This window comes from Anastrepha obliqua, chromosome 4 (assembly GCF_027943255.1).
Source record: "Anastrepha obliqua isolate idAnaObli1 chromosome 4, idAnaObli1_1.0, whole genome shotgun sequence".
In the NCBI taxonomy this organism is placed as follows: Eukaryota; Metazoa; Arthropoda; class Insecta; order Diptera; family Tephritidae; genus Anastrepha; species Anastrepha obliqua.
The window spans coordinates 28,482,943-28,509,327 of record NC_072895.1 but is presented as its reverse complement, the minus strand read 5'-3'; the positions used below and the strand labels follow the sequence as shown (position 1 = coordinate 28,509,327).

At 35.9% G+C, this 26,385-nt stretch overlaps 1 protein-coding gene across 2 annotated transcripts in view; it reads left to right on the top strand.

Moving 5' to 3' along the window:
* The first annotated feature begins 7,103 nt into the window (after positions 1-7,103).
* Positions 7,104-26,385, top strand: part of LOC129245867 (protein Wnt-2) — a 91,935-nt gene continuing 72,653 nt past the window's right edge. Inside the window, exons 1-2 of one of the 2 annotated variants that reach the window (XM_054884294.1) lie at positions 9,771-9,969; positions 15,959-16,714. In XM_054884294.1, the coding sequence (XP_054740269.1) occupies positions 16,659-16,714 (56 nt within the window). In that variant the 5' untranslated portion in view covers positions 9,771-9,969; positions 15,959-16,658. Of the gene's footprint in view, positions 7,177-9,770; positions 9,970-15,958; positions 16,715-26,385 lie in introns of those variants that run through there. The other variant, XM_054884295.1, reaches the window with a different exon arrangement.

The window sequence follows — 26,385 nt, the reverse complement described above, 5'->3', positions numbered from 1 at the left end:
CGAGTATTTAAAAAATATATTTAAATTTGTCAAAAATTGCATTCCTGTAGCCAAACAAAGTTTTTTTTCAAATAAAACCACAGTGTTTTGTTTGTTTCAGTTTATGAGCAAAGTTTGTCGAAAAATCATCACTGTGCGGTTGCGAAGATTCACTGTTACTCGCTAAACTTTCAATATTTGGCAATAGGTTTGGCAGCCGTATCGCACATAGAGACAACGATGCCACTTAGACCACGAAACGGGTCCGTTAAATATTTGGCAATAAAAATTTAAGAAAATATTCTTCAAATGTTGCATTATAAATAAAAAAAATAAAAAAATTCGCACGTTCACTTCGGTTAGGTATTTCACCGAGCTCCTCCTCCTATAGGGTCTGGCACTCGAACTGTAACCAATTAAAAAGGTCATAAATTTAGCTTGGAAATTTACTTTTATTCAATTCAAAGTAGAAAATGTGTGAAAATAATACTAAAATAAGAACCGATTTACTTTTGCTCGATATGACCACCTTCTGCTTTGACTATGGCCTTGAGACGGTTCAGAAACGAATCGACTTGCAGGTATTCTGGCCCACTCGCGAATATTAGTTTTTCTTAGCGCCTCGAGACTGGTGAATCTTTTAGTTCGGACTTTGCTGACCAAAATGGCTCAAAGAGAAGAGTCCATCGAAACCGCGTCTGGTGAATTTGAGATCCAATATGTGGACGTTATGAAGTTCGGAGCGTTGTTTTTTAGCCATCATTGGTTCACTCGAGACGGTTTGTGAGACGGTGCTGAGTCCTGTTGAAACGACCATTGAAAAATTTTCTTTCGGCCAAGCGGAGCAACTCCTTCGCTCTCTCAAGTCTGATTTGCTGCTGCTTTGTTGTGAGATCATGCGTGTTTTGGATTTTGTAAGACTTGACTTTGAGGTAATTTTTCAGTATGCGCGGGTTGCTACGGTCAGATATTTTCAGTTCTTTCACCATTTGATTGGCACTTCGTCGGGGATTTTGCCCAAGTCGCTTCTTCACTTTTTGAACCTTTTAACGTGAAGTTCCAGTCTATTGCTGATCACCTCCATGACGTTTCGCGATGCTACCAGTACCATTGTAACGAGTAGTGGTGCGATAAACAAAAACTTTATTTACTTTAAGGTGTCGAGCTCACGAACAATCGCTGGTTGTGATTTTCCAGCCAAATATAATGCAATCTCACTATTACGTCTGAAATCGATTACTGATTTTCTTTTTTCGCGTTTACTCTCGGCAAAATGCTTTCGCGCGCTCGAAAACAATACTCTGGACTGTCATTTAGCCAACTAACAGAGGGCTGATGTTCGTACATCAGCTGCGCGAGCGGTCTGAAGTTGGTTACACTTCGAGTGCCGGACCCTGTATTTGTGGAGTGCGTCTTAATGTTGTTTCACAAATCGAGGGACCAACAGTTTCAAGCTGACTCCGAATACCAGATATTTTTTTATGAGGCGCTTTTTCATGGCAGAATACACTCGGAGGTTTGCCATTGCCTGCCGAGGGGCGACCGCTATTAGAAACAACTTTTTATATAATGTTGCTCTTTCATGTACGGAGATTCGAACGTACACACTTCGGAATGGCAGTCACGTACTAATCTGTTTGGCTACAGCAGCCAAATATTTCATTATTTTAAGGAAATTTACTGAATGAACCAACATGAACTGTATCAACAAGACAAAACAAAAAAAAAAATACTCTTCAAAACATGCCTTTTCCCCGCAGATGCAATGAACTATCAAATGGAAACCAATTTATTTTTAGTGTGATGAAATAAACTAAGTAAGTTGAGACAGCGGACTGGGTCAGAGCTGCACCTTCTTGCCTTCATGCGTTCTTTACCTTCAGGCAGAAGATTTCAAGCCACAACTAATGCAAATAAGATCAGTCGAATTGTAATCCCAGATCAGAATTGTAAACCCATTGTGCGCGTCTGCAGTGGGTATAACAATGGTACGGGTCATAAAATAGTAGCTCCTTAAGTTCATACAAGAAAGCAATAAAAACAACAATAGATGTTGCTACAAAAGAAAGTTGTTGCCAATTAAGCTCGTAAATTTGTTAACCAACACAAAAAATGGACGACTACATTAAGAAGCAGAGAAAAAGTAATGACACACAAAATAAAGCATATTAAAAATAAGAAAAGAAAATGTGTGAAAAAAAACAACAATCACACGATAATGCCCATAACTGGTCAGCAGCTTGGAAACTGGTAGTCAACGATCAAGCGACGATCTTCATAAAACTGGTTGGAATTTCGTCACACGCGCTAGTGAAGATGTCGCGCATTTGGCATAAACACCCCCGAAAAATCAGTCAATGGCACATAAATATTTATAGCCATAACCCAACAACCGACCGACCAACCAACCATCGGCGTACATCGACAGCCGGCGCTCCATAAGTCAATTTGTCATTTAGCTACTTAAGCCGCTTAGAAAAACATACGCCACATAACCCACGCATAAGAGGCCAAAAGCGGCGGGTAATAAGTCAAATAAAAATGGCAAATATTTTTGGTAAATAGTATTAATGAAATTGGCCATAAAATTTGTGTGTGTAACAAAGTACGGAGCTAACAACTTTATTCATAAATGTCCGTATGTCCGTATGCTTGTGCGTTTGTATGTATTTATGCGCCGGCATTTGCATATAGATTGGCCGTCGCTTGGGGCATGAACGTGGCAGCAGCCACATTTTAATTGCTGCATTTCAATTGCAACTGATTTTATTGTCGCTGCTTGTAGCAAATTTGGTCATTTATGGCTGCTACTATCGCCGCCACTGCTGCTGTTGTGGCCATGCCGATAGCGGGTTCGCCACTTCAGCGCCAAGACAAATCAGCAAATCAGCATAGCCGCAAAGCTGCAAAGATCACAGCAATCCATCAGGCCGTATGTGCATGAAATTGTTTTGAAGCTATTAAGATTTGCGAACTTGCGAGTTTGTTGGCACCAGCCATGGTGTGTGATGTGGTGCGGTGTGGTGCTGATAATACACCATCGGTGAGCCTAACGCATAGGCAGGTGAGGCGCTACGCTATCAGGGACAGAGCTTTTGTTTCGAATTTTGTACCGGCCCGCCAAAACGGGGAGGTAACTCAATTCTACTATTTCGCGCTTGTGTGTTTGCTTTTATTGTTGCTGCCAAAGTTTTTGTTTTTTTTTTTCTTTCTTGCTGCCAATCGGTAAGCCATTGTGTGCTTGCCATTCGAGCAATCCTCCAGTGATTGAGCAGATCAGAGTTCAAGCAGTAGCTGCTGGCGTATGTGTGTGTATGTATGTATGTGCATTAATATTCAAACACACATTCGTACTCAAGTGCATGCACATATACACGCACAAGAACATATCCATCCGCGTGTTTCAGAATAATTGCAGAAATATTTTTCAATTTTTGTTTCATGATCTTTGCAAAGCATTGAAATAAAATCAACACAAAGCACCCAACATATTTATCTATGTATGTATGTATTGTACATATGTACCTTGACACAAAACATTTGTTTTTTACACATACAACAATGTTGCTCGAATGTTGTTATATCGCACCCCCAAATATTCTGCTTGTTTCACCTAAAGTGAATTTACTAAATTTGAACTTAATTATTACTTCCATACAAAATCACTGCATCCACACACATCCACATTAAACTGAACGTCATTTGCTATTTCAATTATGTGGTTCGTGCGCTGCAACATGTTTGAGGCTGTTGCAAGTTCGTTGCTAAGGTTCGCCCCGACAAACTGTTGTAAGGGTTTGGAATGTCACAAGTTCGCAGTGGATAAGTTGCAAAAGGATTTTGAACATTGAATCATACCCATCTGTGGGCTTTTGACAAAGCAACTTATTTTGACTTATCACTTTCTACCTGTGAAGCACTAAATTGCGGAATCTTAAAGCAATATTCAACTTTAAACTGTTCGTAGTTATTGCCTAAGAAGCATGAATTGTATGTCCGCCACATGGACATACAAACAGATCTGAGTCAAGGGATCCAAATATTTTAAATATTGCCGTAAAATTTTCTGAAAATTGGTTTTGTTGTAGGTTTGAGTATAATGAGAAATAAATTGAAAAATAACAAAATAAAATAAAATTTATAATTACGAGATTTATTCAAAAATATTTATTGCCAATTTTGGTAGAGCTTTTAAAAGTGAAACGCCTCCGGTTCCTTTAAATATTTGCAATTTTTTTTTTTAAGATAAAATGCAGTTTTTAGAAAAATTTGTTTGATATCTTTATAATTTTGTTTATACATCCTTTTTGAAAAAAAAAATTGTTTTGAAAATATATAAGTTTTTAGAATTTTTTTACTGAAAAACTTTTGTTTTTGATTCAAATTCATGTTTCAAAATTTTTTTAGTTTTATTTTCTTTAAAAATTTAGTTTTTAAGAAAATACTTTTTTTTGGAAGAAAATTTGCTTCCGAATAAGTTTAATTTATTTGATTGGACTTTAATTTCAAAAATAAAATTTTATGTATAATGAGAAACGAACTGAAAAATAATATATTAAAAAAAATTTATAAACTCTTAAAAGTGAAACATCTCCATCAAATTCCTTTACTTGATCCTAAAATTTTTGTATTTTAATTTTTTAGGATAAAATATAGTTTTCAGGAATTTTATTTTTTTGATTTTCTCTGGTTTTGCTTTTATTTTCTTTAAAAATGTTATTTTTTGAAAAATATATCTTTTTTTTAACACACTTTTATTAGATCGGGTTATATGTATGTAACGGAATCTTTGAGCTTAATTTTCACTGGCTTCTAAAAATCTGATCGACTTGGAATTTTGCCCACCTATCAAGGACCGATGACAATGCAATAATTTGATAAAAGTTTTCCATTATCTTTATTAGGATTGCCAGGATTAATATTTTCTTTTTTTAGATCTTCTGTAGAAGAGTAAGAAAGACAGAGCTAACGCGCGGTCTGCGCATGTCTGCACTCTCCGAGTTACTCTTACTGATTTCGGGAGTCTACGACTTACTCTTTCGAATTCAAACTTGCTCGGGCACGCGGCACTGCTGTACGAATAGAAGGCTAAAACGTTTTCAGGGTAGTTGCATTCTCACTTTGTATAGTCTTTACACATGCGTAGATACTACAAGTCTCATACACGCAAATTTACTCTATTCAATGTTCATATAAGATGTAATTTTGTTAATTACAATAAAATAATCAAAACATAAATTTTGAAATTATTTTACGGAACAAAATTTTGGCAAGTAAAGAAAGAATTTATCATTACCATAATTTCATTTATAAAATTTTATCGATTAAAGTACAATTCACAACAAAAATTAACTAAAAAAACCAAACTGGAACTTAACATCTCGTTTTGATTGTGTCAATATAATCCACGGTCTCCTTTTTCTGTGCTGAGAGTATCTATTCTGTGTCAAGGCCAGTGCTGGCCTATAAATCACTGACTAAATGAAAACAATAATTTTCATTCAGAAAAACAAGGCTTGACCTTCAATCAATGATCTATATGGGAAAAAGTATGTAACATATTGATTATGTCAGTATATTTTGTTGTTACCTCTCCGTTTCAGGAGTGGGGTAGCCGTTTCTCAGGCTCCCTCCACGAAACAAGTTCTTCATCCCGATTACTTCTTTATCACGGCCGATAACTGCATAGCTTTAGACTCACAGTCGATAAGAAAGGAATTAAATATAACACGAATATATCGAATCATTAATTCACTGACTGCAATGATAACAATAATTTTCATTCATAATAAAAAATAGTTAAAAAAAAAAAAATCTAAAAAACACGCTTTTTTGCTAATCGAACTAAAAAGTAGAAAATAAAAAATATTTTATAAAAACTAAAAAACACGCTTTTATTGCTAATCCAACTAAAAAGTAGAAAATAAATTTGAATGACAAAGATAGCTATAATGAAGTAAATGGGATGCATTTTGCTTCACTTTCATAACCTTCTGTACATAGGTAGTTGCCAATAGAATGATTGTAATATTTACTATATCAAGCATCCCACGCTTTTAACTCTAATTTGAATTATTCTATTTGTATCTTAATTTTTGTTAGAATTCTGTTCTGAGCTAGTTGACTAACATATGACTGATCGTTCAAGTGCTATTACTTCATTACAGGTCTCTTTGTCATTAAAATTTATTTTCTACTTTTCAGTTCGATTTGCAATAAAAACGTGTTTTTTAGTTTTTTTAAACTATTTTTTATTTAAATTTGGTTTTGAAACAATATCATTTTTCTAAAAAACTTTGTTTTGAAAAAAATATGTTTTTTTTTAATTTGGTTTTTATTTGACAAGATTCTTTTTTTTTACTTTTATTTTCTTTAAAAATTTAGTTTAAAAAAAAATATTTTTTTTGAAAACAATTTTTTTTCAGAATAAGTTTTATGCATTCGAAAAAATTTTACATGTTTCTGAAAATATGTGCTTTTGTAGGCTTGAGTATAATGAGAAACTAACTGAAAAATAGTAAAAAAAACTTAAATTTATAATTTGAAGATTTCTTAAAAATATTTATTGTATATTTTGGTGTAGAGTTGTTATAAGTGAAACACCTCCGGTTCCTTTTATTATTTCTAATTTTTTTTTGTTTTTTAGTATTTTAGTATAAAATATAATTAAACAAGTTTTTTTTTGAAAATTGCAAAATTTTTGAAATTTTTTTTTGAAATTTGGAAATTTTAAAATTTTTTTTTACTTTTATTTTCTTTAAAAGTTTGGTTCTGAAAAAAAATTTGCTTACTAAAATATTTTCGAAAAGGTTTGTTTTTGAATTGTTTTTTACTTTTATTTTCTTACAAAAATTGGTTTTTCACAAAAAGTATATTTAAAAAAAATAAATATTAAAAAAAAAATAAATCTTTTAAAAAAATATTGCTTTTTCATTTTGTTTTTGAAGAAAAATAATTTATTTTGACCAAATTTTTTAATTGATAAAATATTATTTTTGGAACAAATTTTCCAAATTGTCTTACACTATAATATAAGTTATCTTCATGTACTTTTACAAGCTGCATTAGATGAATTGATTTTCTTCATTACTTTTTCTTGCAGTTATTTGGTTACGTCACGCATACACACACCACATACACACAGCTGCGGTAAAAATAATTGTAGTGCTCACATAGTGTGAAAGAAATGAAGAAGAGGTAAGCTTGTTTTTAATAAATGCTTTTGTTGTTGCCACTTCTCAATTGCTGCAGAACTGATTCCGATTGTTGGCTCTGGCCCCTGTGGGGGAACCGCTGGTCGCAGAGTTGGTCAATTCATCGTCAATTTCATTTGCTTTAATTCCGCAGTGCTCTGGAACCCATTTATGTACGAGCTTATTCTGTCTTGCTCAGATAGCATCTTAAAGATTTCTTTGTGTCCCGAAGTTCCGTCCTCGTCCCAGAGGCCATATTTACGAAGCCTATACATTGCTTTTATTGCTTTCTTTTGCATCTTAAGATCCAATGGGAGTAAATCAAGCATAGCATTTAGGGCATCGCCGGATGTTGTACTCATAGCACCAATAATGCGTAAACATACACTTCTTTGTAGCCTGTATAGTTCTCGGAGTGTGGATTTAACCATGGTCCGTCTCCACCAAACGACAGAAGCATAAGTGATGATTAGTCTGATAAGTGCTGTGTATATCCTTAAGGCTACAGCAGGTTCCAAATGCTCCACGGCATTGTTGAAAGATCCTCAATGTGCGACACACCTTTAGCGAAACATGTGTTTCTCATGTGTTTTTTCTTCTTCTTAATTGGCGCGATAACCGCTTTCGCGACTTTGGCCGATTTTAACAAAGCGCGAATCGTTTTTTTCTCGTGCTAACCGGCGCCAGTTGGACAGACCAAGTGAAGCCAACTCCTTCTCCACCTGATCTTTCCAACGCAGAGGAGACCTTCCTCTTCTTCTGCTACCACCAGCTGATACTGCATTGAATAATTTCAGAGCTGAAGCGTTTGTATCCATTCGAACGATATGACCCAGCCAACTTAGCAGCTGCATAGCCGTCTTTGTGCTTACAGGAAAAGGCCTCGTCATAAAAGTTTCTGTAAGCCGCCGAACTTTCTGGTAGAATTTTCGGGCGTTATTTCTATTGACCAGCATCTCAAGATCCTCGCACTCACGTATTTCGGCCTCTCGTCTCTTCTTTCGCATAATACGTCGCTCTTCTTTTCTTAGCTGTCGGTAGCGATCCCACATGGCTCGCTTAGCGTCCGATCGCCACGTGGCTCCATCGGCAGCATCTTTTATATCTTTAGGAGACAGCCACGTTGCTTGGTGTATTTTCTTATGCTAGAATCTGGTGCTGCAGACTACCATGTTTCGGCCCCTGGCAAAGTCGATCACCCTCTGTTCGTTACCGGATGTTACGTTGTGCAGGCTTAAGTTTCCGACTGTGGGACCAAAAATTTAAGTCGCCGTTACGAGTCGCCAAGCACGATTTTTATGTCGTGGCACATCGTCACGTTGGCTCACTCCTGAAAGTTCGGCTGCTACCCTGAGAATACTTGGGATAATCCCGGAAGTTGTGAGCTGCTTGAACCATATGCAGAAGAATCGCCTGGCCACTCCCAAGTGAATGGCGATCAGCAACTTTCCTCACTTGGGTGGACTTCTACATATGAAACCATCCTTAGATTACTCCTAGATATTTAACTTTCTCAGAGAGACTGAGTGCCACACCTTTCAGTGCTGGAAGACTAAGTCCATTCAGTTTCCGTTTTCTCGGGAACTAGACTAGGTAGTTTTGTACGGATTGATTTCACAACCTCAATCCTATTTCTCTGAAACCACTCCTGCACCAATTTGCTTGCATGTTTTGGGTTATTTTCCTGTTGGAAGACCCAAAGCAGTGGCATTTTATCGCAAGCATATAGTAGCATGATTTTCTCCATAATTCGAACATACACAGTACGATCCATGGTTTCCTTTATCCACTATATCAATCCTATACCATAAAATGAAAATCATGTCCAAATCGTAATATGTGATCCTCCCTGTTTAATAGTTTGTGTTTTGTGTTGTTTTCCGGGTTGTACTCGGAATCAGACGGTCGCGTAACGTATTGGCGAGATCCTCTTGTACCATACAGCACGATTTTGCATTCATCTGCACACAAAATATTTTTCCATTTCTCGGTGCTCATTTGCCAACTTTAGCCTTTGTGCCACATGCCTTTTAGTTAGTAATGGCATTTTTCTTGGGCTATGAGCCGCCAAGAATTTACTGAATTATTTCCGATTTGCTGCTGGCGAATGATGAGGCTATTTAATCATCATCAAACAGCACTTACTCATCAATCAATTATCCATCATTATCGACATCATCATTTTCACGATTTTCGAAGTTTTCTATAGCCAATTAGAAGCCATTCAGAACCTTCATGCACACACACACAATCCTGCAGACATTGAATATTCGCGATCAAACCCAGCACGCAAACGCAGCTACAGCCATTTCCATACATACACACACACACATACATACTTGCTTGCATACATAGATCGCAGGTGAGTTCGTGCTCTGCGCATGACTCGAACTTGAACTCTAAGCGCGAGTTGCAGCCTGATCTGTTGCGCGCCAACAAACACACGCATACACACAACCACACGCACACATAATACATAGCCATTCGAACCAACTTAGACGACTGATCAGGCCAGCAACAGCCACACAGCCACTACTAAGTATTTGCTTGCTGACCAAAACATCCAATCCCAGTTGCCAGTTCTCGCACGGCATTCGAACTGTTTAGAAGTATTTTAACGGATTAGACGTGTTTTTGGCGTTCGCAGACGAAAGGGCGCGTGTTGTAGTAGGTGCAAGTGGCTTAATACTCGCACTGTTGTGGTGTGCGTTCGACGTAAATGCCTTCATTATTAGCTTAAGCGGCATTCGATTGTTAATTTTTATTAGTGATCAATTTTTTTATTATTATTTGGCAAGTGAGTGTTTGGATTCCCGCTGTTGTGGTGGCCCAAAAAGTGTCTTAATGGTGTGTAGTGCGTGACAACTTTGTCGCCCGTTGACGTTGGCGCTGATCCTTTGTGGCTCGAGGCTGTGTGGATTTTAGTAGAGGCTAACTAGCTGACATGCGGATTTTGAATATTTAAAGTGGCATTAATAAGGAGCACAAACCGCAGCGCAATCAGTTTTGACGATTAAACACTAAGCGGTCGTCGTCGCAGCTTCAGCAGTGAAATAACAAAACACAAATACAGAAAAATAAAAAGAAGAAAAAAACGTAACAGTTGTTGGCTGCCAAAGTGCCGCGGTAGTTTGAGAATGTGAGTGGATAATTTATCTCAGCAAATTAGCATATTTTGGTAGTAAGCTGTTTTCACCTGCTGTGCGTTTGATGGTTATTGCAGCGATTCGCGCTGTGGTTGCTGCTGCTGCCAACGGCAAACGAGCGGGCAACTAACACGCCATCAGTACTTTATCATAACTTTTAATGGGTACCTATTTGAAAAAAGCAGTTCAGCAGTTCAAGTGAGGATCATGAAAAAATTGAGAAATGAACGGAGAAGCCATAATAAAAATAAATTAAATAAATCAACGCTTTATTCAGTCGCGATATATCTATATTATATACAGCTACATATAGCCGAGCTTAGGATGAATGGATGAGTTGTTCAGCGCCTAGAAGGGGAGACGGTTATTAAAACGCTCAATGACTGGTCAGCAACAGACAGACAGACAGAACTGGTTGCCGCGTACTGACGAGACTCAGTAACTCTTTTTTATTTATTTCTTTTTTAATTTACTTTGCTGGCGAAACATAAACTAAATACGATTTTAAAGAATCGAAATTAGACGTGTGAATGCAGGGAAAAAACCAAAACAAATGAAAGACTGCCAGCGACTAAGTTCACAATTGTGGACTCACGGAATGGATGATAAATAGCCGTGAATGGCGTTTTTGCTACTAAATAGCGGAGTGAGAAAACAAAGTTTCGTTTTACACAAAATAAAATGCATGCATACATACGCACACACACATACACACATACAAATATAATCCAATGTGTACGTTCAAAGTGCCAAACATCACTCAGTGAACAGCTGAGTGAAAAACTAGACCAAGTGATTTATGCTAATCTTCCGCGCTTAAAATGTACGATGCTCAGCGGGCTGTTGGCTCAGTGTGAGCAACAACAAATCACATTTGTGTACCAATGAATGCATGCACACACATTCATTCATACATGCCATTGTAGCCCGCATTCACTTGTCTATTCGACTGCTTGTCTGCTCCGCTGCGTCTTAAGTAGTTAACATAATGACTTAATAAGTTTATGCATAGCTGGCCCCACACAAATTGACACACATATACATATATGTGTATGTGTATGCACGGACTATTCCTTACGGCCAATTTGTGGCATGCTGCATGATTGGTGGACCGCTGTTGGCCAATGCAAGCGAGTTGCGCAGCCGCCGGTGTGGGCTTCTCCCAAATTAACGTGTGAATTTGTAACGACATTTGCATAATGATCTAGACAGGGTAACGAGCTGTGTAGCCCACGGAAAATAGACTAAAAATTAAACGCGTTAATAGAACGAAAGAAAATGGAATAAAATAAAATAAAATTAAAGAAAATCAAATAGCAACTGAATTAAGTAAAATAACATAAAAAATGAAATAAAAGAATATAAATAAATAGAATAATAAAATAAAATTAAATAGAGTAAAGTAAATAAAATAAATATAAAATAAAATAAAATAAAATAAAATAAAATAAAATAAAATAAAATAAAATAAAATAAAATAAAATAAAATAAAATAAAATAAAATAAAATAAAATAAAATAAAATAAAATAAAATAAAATAAAATAAAATAAAATAAAATAAAATAAAATAAAATAAAATAAAATAAAATAAAATTAAATTAAATAAAATAAACCAAAATAAAACGAAATAAAATAAGATAAAATAATATTAAATTAAATAAACAAAAATAAAATAAAATAAAATTAAATTCAATTCAAATAGAAGAAAGTAAATAAAATAAATGTAAAATAAAACGAAACAAAAAAATTCTAAAAGTAAAATAAATGAATGTAAACAGAAAAATAAAATAAAATAAAATAAATTAATTGTATTAAAGGAAATAAGTAAAATAAAGTAAAATAGAAGAATTAAAAATTAAAGTGGAAAAAATATAAAAAAATTATAAATACACAGAAAAAATACAAATTAAAATAAAGTCAAAATAAAACAATTAAATAATAATTATTATTTAACTTAATTAATAATTGCAAATAAATAAATAAATAATACAAACTAAAATGGGACTTTAAAAAATTCAAACATTGAATAAATTTAAATAATATAAAATAATATAAAAGCAAACGAAATAAAAGAATATAAAATAAAATTTAAAAAAATTAAATTAAAAATAAAATTAAATAAAAGAAATTAATATAAAGAAGAAAAAAAATTAAATACAACAAAATTAAATAAAACTAGAAAATAAAAGAAAAGAATGTAAAATAAATGAAGCAAAAATTAAATTAAAAAAATTTTTTTTTTTTAAATAGAGGAGAAAATAAAAAAATGAAATAAAATAAAATAAGAATTTAACTAAATAAATAAAATAAAATACCATAAGACAATAACTTTAATTTATAAATATAACTAAATAAATAATGTAAACTAAAATGCGATTTAAAAAATTCAAAAATTAAATAAAATTAAATAAAGTAAAATAAATGCAAATGGATCGAAGTAATGAAAAGTAGAGGAAAATTAAAGAACATAAAATAACGTTATAAACAAAATAAAATAAAATAAAATGAAAGAAATAAATAAATAAAGTAAAATAAAATATCAGGTCAGTCCATAAGTTCGTGCGTATTTTACCCATAATTTCACTTTTGTACGATTTTTGCATACAAAAAATTATTCGCGGAATATAACGGAACTATTTATATTTTGTTTGATATATTGTGCATTCAATATATGATTTGATCGCGGATAGAAGCACGTGTTGTTAAAACATAAAATGGAATCTTCGAACGCGTATAAGAGGCATATTTTGTATTTTTTTTATAAAAGTGGTAGAAGTGCAACAACTGCTGCTGCAGAAATAAACACTGTTCACGGGGAGGATACCGTGAGTGTAAGGACTGCGCAAAAGTGGTTTTCGAAATTCCGAAGTGGTAACTGCAACGTGGAGGATGCCCCACGCGCTGGTCGTCCTGAAGTATTTAACTCCGACGCCTTGCTCGAACTCGTGGAAGCTGAGCCAAATTTCACAGTCGATATGATAGCTCAGAGGTTAAATTCATCGCATGGAACAGTTCACAGGCACCTGGTTCAGTTGGGGAAAGGTTTCAAAGCTGGGAAAATGGGTTCCGCATAGACTTTCCGTCGCCAACCTTCAGCAGAGAGTGAATTTGTGTTCTCATCTGCTGCAACGGCTTGAAAATGAAAGTTCATTGAACCGTATCATTACTGGTCATGAAAATTGGGTCCTTTACAATAATCCTGTTCGCAAGCGCCAATGGTTAGATAAAGATGAAACACCAGAACCGACCCCTAGAAATGGCCTTCTCCCCAAGATGATTATCCTGTCTATTTGGTGGCATATGGCCGGTATTGTTTATTATGAGCTTCTGGAACCAAACCGGACGATAACTGCTGATTATTATTCCCATCAGCTATCAAACCTGAATGAAGGACTTAAAAAAATCGACCGTCTTTAGTGAATAGACACAAAGTTTTGTTTCACCACGACAACGCAAGACGCCATAGCGCAAGGCAAACATTAGGCAAGCTGAACGAGCTCGGATGGGAGCTAATGTTGCATCCACCATACTCTTCGGATATTGCAGCTTGTGATTATCACCTTTTCCGTGGACTTCAATCCCATATGAGTAACAAGAACTACTCCTCAAAAGAAGCTATAAAAAGGGATATCGAAGCGTATTTTGGCTCCAAGGACAAACAATTATTTGAGCAGTGAATTCAAAATTTGCCTAAACGTTGGGAAGACATTGTAAATAATGAAGGAAAATATTTTATTGATTAATAAATACTTTAAACATTTTTTTTATTAATTTTAAAAGCACCTTTAAAAAACGCACGAGCTTATGGACTGAATAAAAAACCTCATGTTCCATACAAGAATAAATGGAATAAAATAATAAAAAAATTATTAAAGAAAAAATATTTTATAAATTAAAATAAAGTCTAATAGATTTTAATAAAGTACAATAAGTGCATCTTCATGTTGTTCCACAAATTGAGAGACTTGCATTTTTAGGCCGACTCCGAACTGCAGATATTTTTTTACGAAGAAATCTTTCATGGCAGAGATATATTCGGAGGTTAGCCATTGCCTGCCGAGGGGCGACCGCTATTAGGAAAAAAAAGTGGCGAAAACATAACAAAACCCGTCGGGAACTGAAAATTTATCGGCATAGCTTAAACTTTTCTTGGCTGCTCTATGAGCCCACAAATACACTCATGGATAAAATTATAAATAAACTATATTTTGACCAGCTTTGACTACTATTCTTTTTTCGTTTTTTTGTTTTTGTTAATTGTTTATAAGAGTATAGCTCATTTCTTAATAAAAACCATAAGCATTTAAATTTCAAAGTTGTTGAAAAAATTAAAGAAACTCCACAAACTTTCCACCACAATTCCATTTTTATCAGTAAGACTTTTTAGAAACATATGTATTTGGTATGCGAGCTTCTAAAATTTTAGTGTAAAAAAGCGCAAATTTGAAATTCAGTTGATTTTTTGTAATTTTTTTCTTGACGGGGTTGTGCATTTTCTCCATATAAGAAAACATTTCGTGCATTTGCCGGACATTTGTCATATAGAGAAGGTGCGTGAAGGTAAAAAAAATTTTTTTTATTTAGAAAAAAAGTTGTTCAAAAACAAAATTGGATGATTAATTTTGCGCCACCTTGTAATTAAATAAAATTAAATGGGCTATAAAACTTAATACCGAAATTTTGATTTGGTCAAAGATTTTCATTAAAAATTTTGAAATTTTCTAAGAAAGTTGTTCATAAACAATATTGGATGAGTAATTTGGCGCCGCCTTGTATTTAATTTAAAATTAATGGGTCTTAAAACTGTGTACGAAAATTTAGATTTGATCAAAAATTTTGATTAAAATTTGGGAATTTTGTAAAAAAAATTTCAAAATCAAAATGGGATGATTCATTTTGCGCCACCTCGTCATTAATTAAATTTTAATGGACCTTAAAACTGCCTACGAACATTTAGATTTGATCAAAGACTTTAATTAAAAATTTGAAATTTAGTAAAAAGGTTGCCCAAAAACAAAATTGGATGATTAATTTTGCGCCACCTCGTAATTAATTAAATTTTATTGGGCCTTAAAACTGTGTACGAAAATTTAGATTTGATCAAAGACTTTAAATAAAAAAAAGTTCTAAAAAAGTTGTTCGATATCAAAGTTAGATGATTAATTTTGCGCCACCTTGAAATTAAATAAAATTTAATGGGCTTTAAAATTGCGTACACAAACTTTTTTTTAAGAATAGATTTCAATTACAAAATTTGAAAGTTTGGTGAAAATTTGTTGAATTTTTATAAATTTTTTACGTAGTTTTAAATTTGTTTAGTTTAGTGGTTTAAGCTTTAATTTATATGATATTTGTTTTGGAATGAACTACGTTTGTATAAAAAAAAATACGAAAATTAAAAAAAAAACAAATCTGGAATTGGTCAAAATATTCTATATTTATTATTCTTGCCATCAGTGCGTATGTGTATATGTATGTATATATATGTATACACATGTTTGTGTCTATAAATATATATATTTGTGCGAGCAGCCTAATTTATGGCGCGTACAAATGTGAAAAACAGGACCGTGCGCCGGTGTGCGAATTCTAGCCAAATATTTTAATTAACAGCCACGAGAATATTTAATAAAATTACAGTGTAATTCAAAACGCCTAACAGTGCTCTAACATTCTGCGGCTGAATGTGCAAGACAAAAAATAAAAAACAAGAAATACCAACTTCAAAAACAAAAATTAAAAAATAAGAACAAAAAAAAAAAGTAACGCATCGTACTTCTGCAACGAAAAATAATTATTCTGCACGCCGCTCAATACGATCACGCAGCCTCTTACCTGCTTCGAACTTCGCGCATGAATCTTACTCGAGTTGCTTATGCGGTACGCGTGAATTTTTTACAGCTTCTAAACTATTATTTTTGCCCCAACTTTACTATAACAACAACCATAACCGGCGCTTCCTTGTGCGCGCAATCAACTCAACAACAACCGTCCAACAACCGACCAACAACCGACCAATCCAATTAGCATCTAAACGCGCAACCAAACGCCGACATTCGACACCTAAATGCTAAACTGTGAAATCCAAAGCGTATAGCAATTTTGCATTCGCCTGGAAATGTGATAGTTTAGTACTTCTAATCGCAAGCATATAAATTTGCACATAAAATTATTACATTTTGTTAAGGAAAAAGAGCGCACACACACACATACACGGATATGCATAAATGCTCCGTGAATTAAGTGCGTTCCGAAAGTGCGTTTGTGCTGTAGTTGTTGTTGTGTATTTGTAGTGTTATGATGCGATTGCCAGACGCACGCACAAAAACGCTACCAAGAAATGTGGAAAAATCGTAACAAGTTCTTAATATTTTTGCTTTGGATCATGGAAATAAGGTGAGTGACATTGAAAGTGGAGCTGCTAATTGATGTGCACAGTAGCGCCCCTAAGAATTCGTGCAATTAGTAAGCGATATTTTAGTCAAGTGAAATGTTATGGAGACTAGTAGGTATAAGATTCGCCAGTTAAAGTGCGTTCACATATGGCGCGATTGGCAATAAATACAAAAAAATGTATCTTCCCATTCACGTATGGCAGATTAGCTGTAAAATTCACAATCAGTTGTCAAGATTTTATGAAAGGCTTTTCCTCACAGAAATTGGTTTGGTAGAATATTTTATTGTTTTTGGTTTGTTTAATTATTACTAACTAAGTGAAGGAAAGGCAAAGAGCAGCAATGGTTAATCTAGTCTAGTGGAGGAAATACGTAAACGACGTCGACGGAGGTTGCAAAAAATGATGGCAGCAATAACAGGACAAAGCGTCTATGGACACACGCTTTTTTCTGTGCTATGAATGCACAATTACTATACAGGGTGAACGATATGAATTAGTTTTTATTGATTTCAAAGACAAAATTGTTCAAAAATGATTACAATTTTAACATATATTCACTTCAGCTCGATATGACCACCTTTTGCCTTGCCTATAGCCTTCAAACGGTCAAAAAATGAGTTGCATGCCCATTCTCGTATAATCGCTTTTTTCAGCGCATCCATACTGGCATATTTTTTAGTCCTCACCTTGCTCTCCAAAATGGACCAGATGGAATAGTACATCGGATTTGCGTCTGGCGAATTCGAAAGCCATTGTGTGGACGAAATGAAGTGTGGAACATGATTTTTTAACCATTCTTGGTTCACGCGAGACGGTGCCGAGTCCTGTTGGAACGTCCATGGTCTACGACCGAAATGTTTTGGGGCTCTAAAGCAGCTTCTAAAATATTTCCCCGATAATATTTCGCATTTACCTTGACCCCAGGCTCGATAAAAACGATTGGAGAGCGTCCATCAGCGATCACTGCGGCCCAAACCTTTACTTCCGAGGGGAAATTACTTCGAGTGGCCATACGTAAGCTCAAATTCTCGTACGAGCGTTCGGTCAAGTAAACACGCTCGTTTTGAGGGTTTATGAACTGCTCAATTGGGAAATTTGTTTCATCAGAAAACACAATGTTAGGAAATTCGCCACGTTCGTGCAAACGCAACAACTCCTTTGCTCACCGCACCGAACTTTTTTTTTTGCTGGGGTGAAAGATCGTGTGCTTTTTGGAACTTGTAAGCCTTGACCTTAAGCTCATCTTTCAATATGAGTCGAATGCTGTCTTGCGATATTTTTAGTTCTTTGGCCATTTTTCTTCCCCTTCGACGTGGATTTCGTTCAAGTCGAGCCTTCACTTTCCGAACCATTTCTGGCGTTGTTGCGGTTTTTTTTGGTCCACCTCCATAGCGTTTTGCAATGCTACCAGTATCGTTGTAACGTTTTATAGTGCGATACAGAAACATTTTATTCAATTTGAGGTGACTGATTTTCCAGCCAAATATAACGCAATCACACTATTACGTTTGAATTCCATCACAGAGAAAAAAATTCAACAAAACTGAGACGCAAATGCTTTTGATGGCTTATAAACAATGTATTGAATTGTCATTAGAACAATTTTGACGTTGATGTCATGAGCTGTTTTACAGATAAAAGCAGTGTGAAGTTGGTAACACTTCTTATCGTTCACCCTGTGTATCTAAAAAGTTGTATTAAAATTATGCCTGCAAACCTGTTTTCTTTGCGGGCGTTCATTTTAATTACTTTTTAAATGGACGTTTCTCCTTAAATAAAAAAATAATAATACGAATATTAAATAATAAATTGGCGCATACAAGGTTTGTTCAAGAAATGAAGTGAATTTTCTAATTTCGCGGTCTACGTACATTCGACTTTCGATTATTATTTTTTTTTATGTTAGGAGACTCGTCTGGTTTGTAAGACGCATAAATAAGACAAGTTTTTTGCGTGTTCGGTGATTTTCTGCTATCGAAAAAAATGGATCAAAAAAGTTGCATCCCATTTTGTGTAATAAATGGAATTAAGTGATCAAAAACACTTGAAATGTTGACAGTGGCATGCGCTAAGAGCTAATACTGAAGCAAGCTCTTCTTGCGTTTGACACGGATCCTCTTTGAGCAATGCCTCCAATTCAGCGTATTCGAAGTATTTTGGCCTTCCTTCAAGCGGACGGTCGTCAACATTAAAATCACCGTCTTTGAAGCGATTTGAATCTCGGCACGTTGTTTCATTAAAGCAGCATCTTCATAAACTTCTTGTACAGCGTTTTTCAATAGGTGAGCTTCAACTTTTTTCCGATAGGGAGGGCGAACGACGCAATATTTTTTATTTTTCGCTTGTCATTTGTAAACTTCATTAGTATACATTTCATCATGGAACGCTACACACTTGAGCAACGATTGCAAATCGTGCACATTTTTTATGAAAATTTATAAATTTTCCAAAAAATCATCTTCAGTGATGAAGCTCACTTTTGGCTCAATGGCTTTGTCAACAAGCAAAATATGCGTTACTGGGCAGAAAGCAATCCACACGTGATTCATGAGGCACCGTTGCATCCCGAAAAAATCACTGTTTGGTGCGATTTACATGCCGGCGGCGTAATTGGCCCATATTTTTTCGTTGACGAGAACGATCGCCACGTTACTGTGAATGGAAATCGATACCGCGACATGATAAACGATTATTTTTGGCCGCAATTGAATGGTATGGACTTAGATGACATGTGGTTTCAACAGGCGGGGCCACAAGCCACACAGCACACGCTACAATTGATTTGTTGAAGAGTAAGTTCGATGAGCGCATTATTTCCAGAAATGGACCGGTCGAATGGCCGCCGCGCTCGTGTGATTTGACGCCTCTAGACTATTTTCTTTGGGGTTATGTGAAGTCATTGGTCTACAGTAACAAGCCGGCGACGATTTGTGAACTCAGAGTCAATATTGAATGCGAAATTGCTGGAATTTCGGCCGATTTATGCAAAAGAGTGGTCGAAAAGTGGGTTCAACGATTGGACTTCGTAAAACGTGCACGCGGTGGTCATGCAAAAGAAATCGAATTTCATACTTAAATGTATATGTTCAAACTCGATAATAAAAGAAAAATAGTTAAAAAAGTCAAACCGTTTGTGTTTTATTCAAAAAAAAAGTTGAAGCGCTCTTACTGAAAAACGCTTTAGCTCTCGATGCGCTGCAGCCGCCGTTTTTTTTGAATGAAAGAGGAAAATTAACACTTCCCGCAAATGACGATTATTCGGCACAGACCAGACATTTTCACAAAACCAAATGTATTTGATACCAAAACAAAATCACTAATGCGCCGAAACAGTTTGTTTACCATATGTCTAAGCTTGGTTTATGACGTTTAGGTTATGTTAGAATCGACTAGCACACACAGCTGGCGGCAACTTAGTTGCGCACCTAATATTAAAATTAATAAGAATTAAATGGCCAAAGTTGCCAATATTTCTATGTGCTATAGTTGTGAAACGCATTCTATATTAGCAGTTTAGTGGCCATGAAATCTTACAGTATTTAATATTAATTAAAAATATGAACGCAATGTTTTTCTAAAACAAGCTATGACGGTAATATCTCCCTTACTGCGATATGTGAATTTTGTTATAATTAATTCGCAGTCCGGAAAAAAATACTGCATGGAAGCTCAACTCAGCTTTGCTTAGAATTGCCAAGCATACAGAAAAAATGTGGAGTGTAAAACTCAAATCCAATTTCAATTTACATATTAAATAGCCAGAACCTGCATGCAGAATAAATAACTTTAAAAATTATGCAAATGAGCGCATATTTGCTACACACAGTTGCATGCATTTCAAAAATCATACTCGTGGTATGTTTCTTAGTGGTTTGTTATGCGCTTTGGCAAGTTGGCAGTTGCAATCAATTCGACAATTATCTGCTGGCTTGAGCCAGTTTTTGCCATTGCACCAAATTGCCAAAAATTATTACGAAAATCAAAAATTATATTTAGCGTCAAGCCTCATTTTTGGCTTAATTGCAAAACAGATAATCCAAAGTGTCATATTTGGAGTGAAGAAAATCGAGAAGCCATTACTGAGATGCTACTACACGCACAAAAATCGACATGTGGGGTGCTTTTCAGGCTTGGCTCATATTTTTTGCAAATATGCGTGCTACAAAAACAGATTTTTTTGTGTTATTCAGGAAGACTTTTAGATGCACGTGGGACTATATTTTTCATATTAATTAATTTATTTATTTCCATCAGCATTACCGCTCGAGTATGAGCTTTAGCTTCTCTAACGATGGTTAATGGTTAATGGTAGTAAAGGGTTAAGGTATGGGTCTTTAGCACTGCGACCATATGGATCTATTGTGCACCCTATGCTGTCTATTGACTGTTAAGTATGCTTATGAATTGTACCAGCTCCTTCTGAGTGAGTGATTGGAGGTCTTCATCTATAAGCATGAACTTCTTTAAAAACTTTTTCCTTCTATGCGTCAACCCCGGACATTCGATGATGAGATGTTCTATAAACTCCTCATCTTCGCAGCAAAATCTGCAGGTGCTGGTGTTAGTTATGCCTAATTTATGTAAGTGTTTGTTGCAGGTGAAGTGACCCGTGAGGGCGTCTGTGAGAGTGCGAATGCTCTTTTTGTTTAACGTGAGCCCATGAGGCCATGTTAGCTCTTTTAGCATTGAAACTTAAGAACTTTTTGGAGTGTCTAAGACCCTCTACGTTGTAACAATGCTGATTTATTAGAGTTTTGGCCCAATAGTTTACTTTTTGTTTTAGGCTGTTTTTGTTAAATCCCCCTTTTACCTTTTACCCCTTTTTTGGCTTGAAAATCTGCCTTTTCGTTGCCGTCATATACCTCATGTCCTGGTACCCAAATTAATGATTCTCTCTAACGATACTCGTCTATTTACCTCGATCAAGAGCTGCTTTCTTTTACTTTTAGCTTTTTTAGGTCTTCGGTGATCTTTTTTAGCCATGCTCCCTTAGATCCGCCTTTGGCTTTTGCGCTGATTGGATTGTAATATAATTTTTTTTTTTAAAGTCGCACTTCTTCCATGCACTCTACGTGACCGGCCCAGACTGAAACTTAAATTGAGCATAAGTGAACTTTTCGCCGCCCTTGCCGTTACACAGTTTAATCAGCTCATGGTTATTCCAGATCCGGTAATCGCTGCTGTCATCTCGCATGTGACCAAGAAATTTTCTTATTCTTCTTTTTGATACAAAATAACGTTGGCCAATAGCAGGCGAGCCGTTTGATACCCAACGATGTTTTAGACGGGGTGACTAGCTGTCGTGTGACTTCTTTAACCTGATGCCGCAAAGAAGAGAAGTTTAAGTGCAAGTCACGGCTTAAAAAAAAACAATTTTCGTCTTTATTTGTTATTTAATGAACTCTTATAACTAACATTTATAGTGATCTTATGCCTACGTCAACGAAATATTTCTTATTACTAATATTAAATTTCTACATTTGCGTAAGTGTCGTTGGACTTCTTTCATTGCAAGCTAATTGGCATATCACTTGTGAAATGAAGTGGTGCAATGACACTTATTTGGTTGGGTGTCGTGTTACGACGACCAGTCAACTTCAATTTTCGGAGTGGAATAGCCGGGTGACGTAACTCGCGAGTGACAGAACTTCATCGCTCAGGCACAATTTTTTATAAGATCGTACAATTGATGGCGTATGCCGAAGATACAGGGTGGGCCATATAGCGTCTGCTTTTTGAACCACCTATTTTTTTGAGAATGGTAACACAAATGACATGCCAAATGTGTTCATAATTTACTTAAAGGCTTGACATTTACGAAATGGGACGCTATACGCTTGAACAAAATTGGGAAATATTGAAAACCTATTTCCAAAGTGGTGAGTCTTCTTCTTCTTCCGCGGTTACAGTAAATGGCGAGCTTTACCGTGACATGCTCAACGAGTTTTTGTTTCCAAAAATTTAAGAGGATGACATGGACGACATTTGGTTTCAACAGGACGGTGCAACTTGTCACACTGCCAAAGTTACACCCGAACTTTTGGCTACCGTTTTTGAAAACCGAATAATCAGCCGAAATTCCGATATCAATTGGCCGCCTCGGAGCTGTGATTTAAGCCCGTTGGACTATTTTTTGTGGGGAGCTGTTAAGGACAAATACTATGCGAATCATCCAGAGACGATTGATGCTTTAAAACACGAAATCGAAGTTGCCTTTCATGAAATTGGATCGAATGGCCTACTGTAAAGCCAGTCGTGGCAGTTGATTTTTCTCTTATATCACTAAACCAATCTCAATTTTACTGTAAACGCACCGCTTTCACCTCCCTAGTTACGTCAGTAAATCAGCTGAGTCCTTCAAAATCACTGAGAGCCGGTTAAGGGTCTCATGTAGGCAACACCCCTGCATTCTGTGCAACGTGGCAGGAAATGCTTCGCCCTGCTCTTCCTCACCATTAGACTAATTTGCTTCACACAGCTCTACAACTCCAAAAAAAGGCCATTATGCGTAGAATACAAACGTTTAAAAACGCCTTTAAGCGCATTTAAATTAAAAATTCTGAAATCGGGAAACTAAGTTTCATAACAAACACAAATTTGCATGCCATGGAACAGCGGAAAAACGCGTTGATTGTCAAATTCTATTAAAGCTGATTTATTATATTTTTAGCAAATCATCAGCTCGTAAGCGAATTTGTGTTTGGAAGCATTTTTTTAGCCCCAGAGTTTGCATACAAAAGAAGAAAGAAACAACGGCAAATAGTAAAATCATTAAATAAACAACCCAAATGCGCCTTTACAACGCCTAAACACCAAAAAATATTCTTTGCCTGTAAGTTGAAAATTTTGCGATTGCTGCTTGTCGCTCGACGTATTCACGTCCACCCCCGCTGTCGCGCCAATTTACATCATTTACGTACTTTTCATGTCTGTAGGTATAAATGTATGTGTGTGGGTATGTATGTATGTATGTATGTATATATGTATGTGTGTATGCAAGCCAAGACAAGACCCGGCAAGCCAAGATCCAATGTGTTGAGTGGATAAAAGTGAGGCAAGCAAAAAAAAAACAGTAAAATCTCATTAAAATAACCAATTAAGCTGGGCAACAAGCAATAATTCAGGTAAATTTCTATTTCCAACGAAAAATCAATTTTCCACCATTACCACATCAAAAACCTGCCATTCATTCATCGCACCAACCGACCAACAAACCATTCAGCAACAACAACCAACAGCAAAGCAGACAACAATTTTGTTAGCCAAGCCGAGCTTACCAGACAATTACTTGTACTCGTACATACACACACACACATACCCACACATACACATATAAAGGTAAACAACAAAGCGGGGTAAGGGCTCGAATTATCTACTATTGATGCCTCTGAGAGCACTGGATAGTTGGGCAGCCTTTCAAATATTCGTCTTATTGTTTGCCTGTTTGTTTGCTAGTGGCGTCAGTTAGTACGCCTGCCAGTTTCTTTGTTTGTCGGTTTGTCAGTCAGTCGATTTAGCGATTTGGCTATTCATCTGTTGATTACATTTGTCGCGTGACGGCTGGCGGTCGTCTGTTAACAATTTGAAGCTGCTGCAAAAGCCATCCGTCTTCCCTTGCGTAGCTAAACAATCGCGCACAACTTCACCTACCTACATACATACATACAAACATACTTACATTCTTATATACCTTTATTCCACTATCTAATTGCCCGCCAAAGCATTTAAACCCAAGTGCTCCAAATCTTCATGACAATTCCACCCTAAGCCATTAGGTCAATCAGATTGATGGATGCAGAGAATTTTTATAAAGGGTGATCGGATTGAAGGCACTTTTTCCGATAGGGTTTTTTTGACAGATCACGCGTGACTTCTGTCAAATTTAATACATACTTTTTTTCAGTATTCATTGACATTTCAGCATGGAAAGACTTACGCCTCAACAACGTTTACAAATCGTGAAATTTTATTACGAAAACCGACGCTCTGCGAAAAGTGTTCCTTGCGCGCTCAGGCCAACTTTTGGTGTACATAAACGTCCTACCGAACGCATTATTCGACAAACCATCGGCAAAGTTCATAATAATCTTACATTATTGGGTGATACTCGACAGATTCGATTACGTACAGCCCGAATTGAAGAGATTATTTCGGCTGAGAGTTTTGCCGAAGACCTGGAAGAATCGATTCGGCGCTGATCTCAAAACTTGGCTTATCTTACGACACTACTTGGGCGATTTTACGCAGAGATCTTGATTTGAGCGCATATAAAATATAGCTAGTTCAAGATTCGAAGCCGGCCAATCTTCCAAAGCGTCATAATTTCAGTCGCTGGGCTCTTGAAAAACATGCCGAATACCCGCATTTTGGGGCCCAAATTTTATTCAGCGATGAGGCCTATTTTTGGCTCAATGGCTACGTCAATAAGCAAAATTGCCGATTTTGGGCTAAAGAGCGCTCCGAATCCATTCAAGTATCAACAAACAGATATAACATCCATTTAGAACAACCATTTGGTGCGGCCTATGGGCTGGAAGAATCATCGGTTCATATTTCCTCAAAGACGAGGCTGGTGCCAATGTAACAATGAATGGCGAACGCTATCGCGCATGATAAACGACTTTTTGAAGCCGGATGCCGGATGTTGGAGTCCGTCATATCCTCAACATTTAGTTCAATGAGATGGCAGATGGCACTACTTGCCACACAGCCCGTGAAGCAATGAGTTAACTGCGTTGTCGTTTCGGTGCACAATTTATCTCTGGTCTCTGACTAGTGGCCACCAAGATCGCGTGATATCACACCTTTGGACTTTTATTTGTGGGGGCATGCAAAGCCTGAATGCTTTGTAGATAAACCAACTTCGATTGAGGCATTGGAAGCCAACATTACTAAAGTTATTCATGAAATACCGGCCAAAGTACTCCAGCGAGTCGCGAGTCATTCAAAATTGGTGTTTACGGCTGCCGCAGTTGCGGCGAACATTTGAAAGGGATTATCTTTAAGATGTAAATGTCATGAATGGTTCTACACAATAATAATAAATATTGCCCAATCAATTTGAATTTTCATTGTTTAATTTCAATTTGATTTCATTTAAAATCCGACACCTTGAAATTGATCACTCTTTACTTAAGGGAGAACACCACTGTGACAACTTCAAAAAATCGATTTTTTGAAAACCATCTAGAAAAATCTAGAATACATTTAAGAATAGAATGCCGTTTGTCCCAGGTCGAAAAAATAATTATTTTCGGAGATATTAAATATTTTGTGGAGCGGTGCAGCGCAATTTATCGCATAACTTCAAACTTTGAACACGTTTTTCTCAAAACCACTTTTTTGAGTGCGGCACGCAGTAGAACTCGAGCAATTCTTATCCGATCGACTTCAAATTTGGACTGCATCGATAAAACTAGATTATCTAAAGAAGTACATAGGGTTTTTTCGATATCTAAAAAAAAAAAAAAATTATAGCCTTTTTTCGAAGAGAAATTTTGCTCGAAAATCGACCTTAAATTTGAAAAGCGTTCCAATTTTTTAAAAATCCATATTTTTTCAAATCCCTATGTACTTCTCTTCAAAATATCATATTATTAACGAAAACACTCGGTATTTTTTTTCAGATCGACTTTGAAGACAGTTCTGCTGCGTGCCGCGGATCACTGCA